Here is a 4214-nt window from a genome sequence, read left to right as displayed (position 1 = left end):
CAAAGGAATTAAGATAGTTAATTTTCCTAGACACATGGACATCACTGAGAAGTTAATTTTACTAGACACATGGACATCACTGAGAAACATTAAACTGTGTAATAAATCAAAATCAAAACTAATTTACAGGTAAAGCACTAATTTATTTTGAGAATAATCTTGTTCACTGGTCATACATAAAGGAAGGTCACATTTCATTATTTTCTTTGACTAAAAAAAAGGGGAAAGAACATACGTGAAATGAAATTATGTTGTCCACATATACAAAATACACATGTTTTTGGTGACATTAAAACCATGTAGTAAAATGCATGGTTTTAAGGAAAATACAGTTTTGCAGGATAACTTTTTGATATCTTAGTATCAATCAATAGTATCAATGCACACAGCACTTGGATGAATACGAATTTAACGTCATGGAAAATGCTAAAACAGCATTCACAATAAAAATCAAACGAAGAGATACCCAGGTGGCATCTCGTAAAACTAGGATTCCTACCACTATAATTCACTGTCACACACACACATGCTGACGCAGAAAATTGTGTGCGAGAGAAAAAGAGAAACATTGAAAACTAAGTGAATAGTCTTTGACAAAGTATAAGCTGACCACATTGTTATATTCATATGAACAGTCTATTCACAAGAAGCTCCTTTGCAGCTCACCATTGTTACGATGCACACGTGTAGGCTCTATTTCTACAGACATGATATCTGAGGTTCCTTGAAAATTTCAACATCGCCACTGTATATGATACCCATATTGTGGAAAACTGCACACGCGATCACAAGGTCTCGAACTGTTTCCAAGTCTTCTGGACAAACGTGGAAAACGTCGCTTCCATATCCCAAAGGTACTCTCCACACCATTTCCCTGCTGAGCATGAGCATAGTTGTACCTCTTTCAGGATCAGTTGGTGGGTCTTGGAATGGACTGTAGAGGTATGGTCGAGCTGAGCTGAATATCCCTTGCCATGAAGAATTGCATCTTGTCCTTTGGAATATTGAATTATCATAAATACTTCCTGCCACAAAGTCAAGAACTCCTTTTTGGGACCTGCCACTACCTGAAAAAAATAACAAAAAATATCCTTAAGACTGATCTCACAATTTAAAATAAGAACATGGAAAGTTGTAAAGAAAATTCATTCCACATAAATTAATGCCTAACCACAAATTAACCCAATACACATACCTGATTATTAAAATGTCCATATCTTGTGCATTTTGAAATGCAGAAAATACTCATTTCTGAAGTTAATAACATGAAAATAACTGTGTTTGTAAAAGTTTTTCAGTATTATTCAAATCTAAACAATTGCTACATACCTGCCTAAACTACTTGCATAAGTGCACACGAGCAGGATGGTAAAATTATTCTCATCAGAAAACCTGTTCAGTATTTGCTTATAGGCACATGTAGAATATGATTTATGTAAATGCATGTGTGTACTATGAGAATATCGAAATTACAAAAGCAGAGTTTGGACCTATATTAATTTATGTAAAATAAAAATTATCTGAAGGGATACAGCCTCTTCTGTGTACACCTTTGGAATGGAAAATAGAAGGGAAATATTCATGATTTCACAATTATGCTTGTTCAAATATGTTCTTGTTAAATCATATATACTGTAGTAATGAAATAAAATCAGCGACTACCTTCATTCACCAGGTGATGAACCAAGCTTTTGGACTATTTTCACCAGGTCTTGTGATTTGTCACTGTGGAAATTTATTTTTAAGACACAAATATTTTCTTGTATTCTATCTTTTGCACTGCATGTTAGGGAGGGCAGTTAGGTATTCCATGTGTGTGTCTAAAAATAATCAAAAACTTCTATAGTGCACAGGTTAGGTAGTTTGATTAACTGTTATTGTCTTGTTTATTTTCCCAAGTTAGTGTGAGTAATTTGACATACATACATTGAAAATGTGTGAAAGATATATCTGGTCTCACCACATTGTGCCAGTAGTTGCACCCAAAATAGAAATACTATGTACCCTTAACAATCTGTACTCCCTCAAGAAAGTAAATGCCTTGTATGGTTTATGTTAAATGTTGAGGTTTTTCACTATTTTTAGCTCGCACAGATGTGTCATTGTGAAATAAAGTACGTCTGTTACCTTACTGTGAAACAGCCTGAGGGCTTCGTGCAAGTGAATATAGCACCCAGCACGACATTCCACAACAGGAGCTAAAATTTTTCGTCGTTAATTTAGGAGTGTTAGGTTTGGAGTTGACGTGTTCTTTCGCTCTTTTTGCGTGCACATAAACGGTTTTTTACTAATAAAAGGCGGCGAAAGTAACCGCAGATGGAAGGTTTTAACTTACGCCGGTCATACTTTGGAATCAAATACATCCGTTATTTGTGTTTTCCGCGAGTTGGAACCAATTTAATATTACGTAAAACATGGAAATCTGTCCATGAAAAAGAAAACAAAACAATTCTCGAGGGAGTACATTGGGCTAACGGCACCGAAATCCTATTGTATTCCATTATTTTGCTACACAACTGAGTAACAAATCGATGCACTACTTCAGAATCAAATAATGTTCATGCAGAAGCAATATTATTATAATACAGGATTACACTTTTCTTTATGAATCAATAAACCGAAGAAAGAGAGGCAGTACAACCAATTAACAAGGTATATGTTTCTTCAAACTAAGATAATTATGTAGAGAGTAGTTCAATTTACATACCTGATGCAAAACTGAGGCATAAAAACGGGACAAAACAGCTGTTGCAATGAGAAAATCTTCAAAATATCCATCCTCTTCATCATAGTTTCTAACTGCAACGTCCATTTTTATTTTCTCAAGAGAACATTCTGTATCTCAAGAGACCTGTTTCGTTCTCTTGGCGAATACAGGATCTTAAGAGACCGAATATCGCTCTTACGCTGCCAAGAAGTGTCTATGAAACAGCGAATCTTAAGATGGATCTTGAGAGGGGACTATGAAACGCCAAAAGTGTATCTTGGCACAGACTGTTCTTATCCAAGATGGTGAAGTAAACCGTCTCTTAGCTAGTATCTTGAGATACGTTTATGAAACAGTATGGCGTCTTAAGAGAGGTCTCAAGACGCTTTCCTTTCTTGAGAAACGACTATGAATACGGGCCTTATATCCACAAGACGGCTAAAATTTGCTACTTCATTTAATTTGAATATTCCTACTTACGTATTCTGCATTGAGAAACATCGCACCCCCCACTGCACCCACAAATACCTACGTAGCACCACAAACCATTGACGCATAGCCCCACGACCCATTTCCGGGAAGGTTCGGTTAGGTTGGGTCACGTTTAGGTAACAATAGTTAAAAATTGGTTTAGAAAAAATGCGTAGCCCCACACACCATTCTCGATTGATTGATTGATTTAGTTTATTTTACTTCGCGTTTTGTGCCTCTTGGCTAATTTGCGAAGATGGGGATGAGTGATGAAATTGATGAATGAACATTCACAAACAAACAAGCCCGACCGGGATTCAAACACGGGACCCTTGGCGTCGCAGCGCACACACCATTCTCGCATAGCCCCATGAACCATTGACACATAGCCCCACGAACCATTCACACATAGCCCCACGAACCATTTGAGGAAACGTACGTTCTTCAGTTACTAAAACACGTGTTTGGAAACACTGACCGGCATTGACCGTGATTACGTCATCACACACAGGCAAACACCCGGCTGGAAGGAAAGGGATGCAACAGATTTCGTGCATCGGTCACACATTTATATCGAAAAATATATGATTTACCGGCAAAATTCAATTAACGATGCGACAAAACACTTCCCCGAACTTCCACAATTATAAAGAAACTGCATTCGGTAAGTAATTTCTCCTGTAAATTTGAAGAAATCCGTCCTGCGGATGTAAGAAATTTACCGTTTAACTTTATTTGTTGAGGCACCAAACCTGCTTCATCCTTCATATCATGCATTTTGAGATCTTTGTGTAGAAGAGGAAATTTCATTTGATGTTATGCTAGTAACTTTCCAAATGTCAGTTGCATTTTCATTTTTGGGGTCTGCCTCATGTATATTCTTCAATTTTCAATTGATTGGTGACTAAACGAGACGGAATATCTATGAAAATACGACTTTAATCCATTTGATGGCCATTATTCCCTCCTGCCCCCCAACGTTACTCTTACTTCGATATTTAACCTCAACATGTGATCTCCGTTTTCACACCCGAGT

General features: G+C 37.0%; 1 protein-coding gene across 1 annotated transcript; it reads right to left on the bottom strand.

Moving 5' to 3' along the window:
* Positions 1 to 219: 219 nt before the first annotated feature.
* LOC145998610 (uncharacterized) lies at positions 220 to 3007 on the bottom strand. Its single transcript, XM_083135061.1, has 2 exons — positions 2708 to 3007; positions 220 to 1067 (listed from the first exon to the last, which is right to left on the bottom strand). The coding sequence occupies exons 1-2, from the start codon at positions 2810 to 2812 to the stop codon at positions 786 to 788; spliced, it is 387 nt and encodes a 128-aa protein (XP_082991187.1). The 5' UTR covers positions 2813 to 3007; the 3' UTR covers positions 220 to 785.
* Between the last annotated feature and the right edge of the window lie 1207 nt (positions 3008 to 4214).

This window comes from Lepisma saccharinum, chromosome 14, assembly GCF_977018435.1.
Source record: "Lepisma saccharinum chromosome 14, izLepSacc3.1, whole genome shotgun sequence".
Lineage (NCBI taxonomy): Eukaryota > Metazoa > Arthropoda > Insecta > Zygentoma > Lepismatidae > Lepisma > Lepisma saccharinum.
Note: the sequence above shows the minus strand (reverse complement) of the source record. Positions and strands in the feature narration are given on the sequence as shown.

What these genes read in the sequence shown, in the direction of transcription:
- LOC145998610 (XM_083135061.1), bottom strand. Translation starts at nt 2,812, where the DNA reads ATGGACGTTGCAGTTAGAAACTATGATGAAGAGGATGGATATTTTGAA. An exon ending in ATGCCTCAGTTTTGCATCAG is followed by an intron (nt 1,068 to 2,707) that starts GTATGTAAATTG and finishes TATTTTTTTCAG; the next exon opens with GTAGTGGCAGGTCCCAAAAA.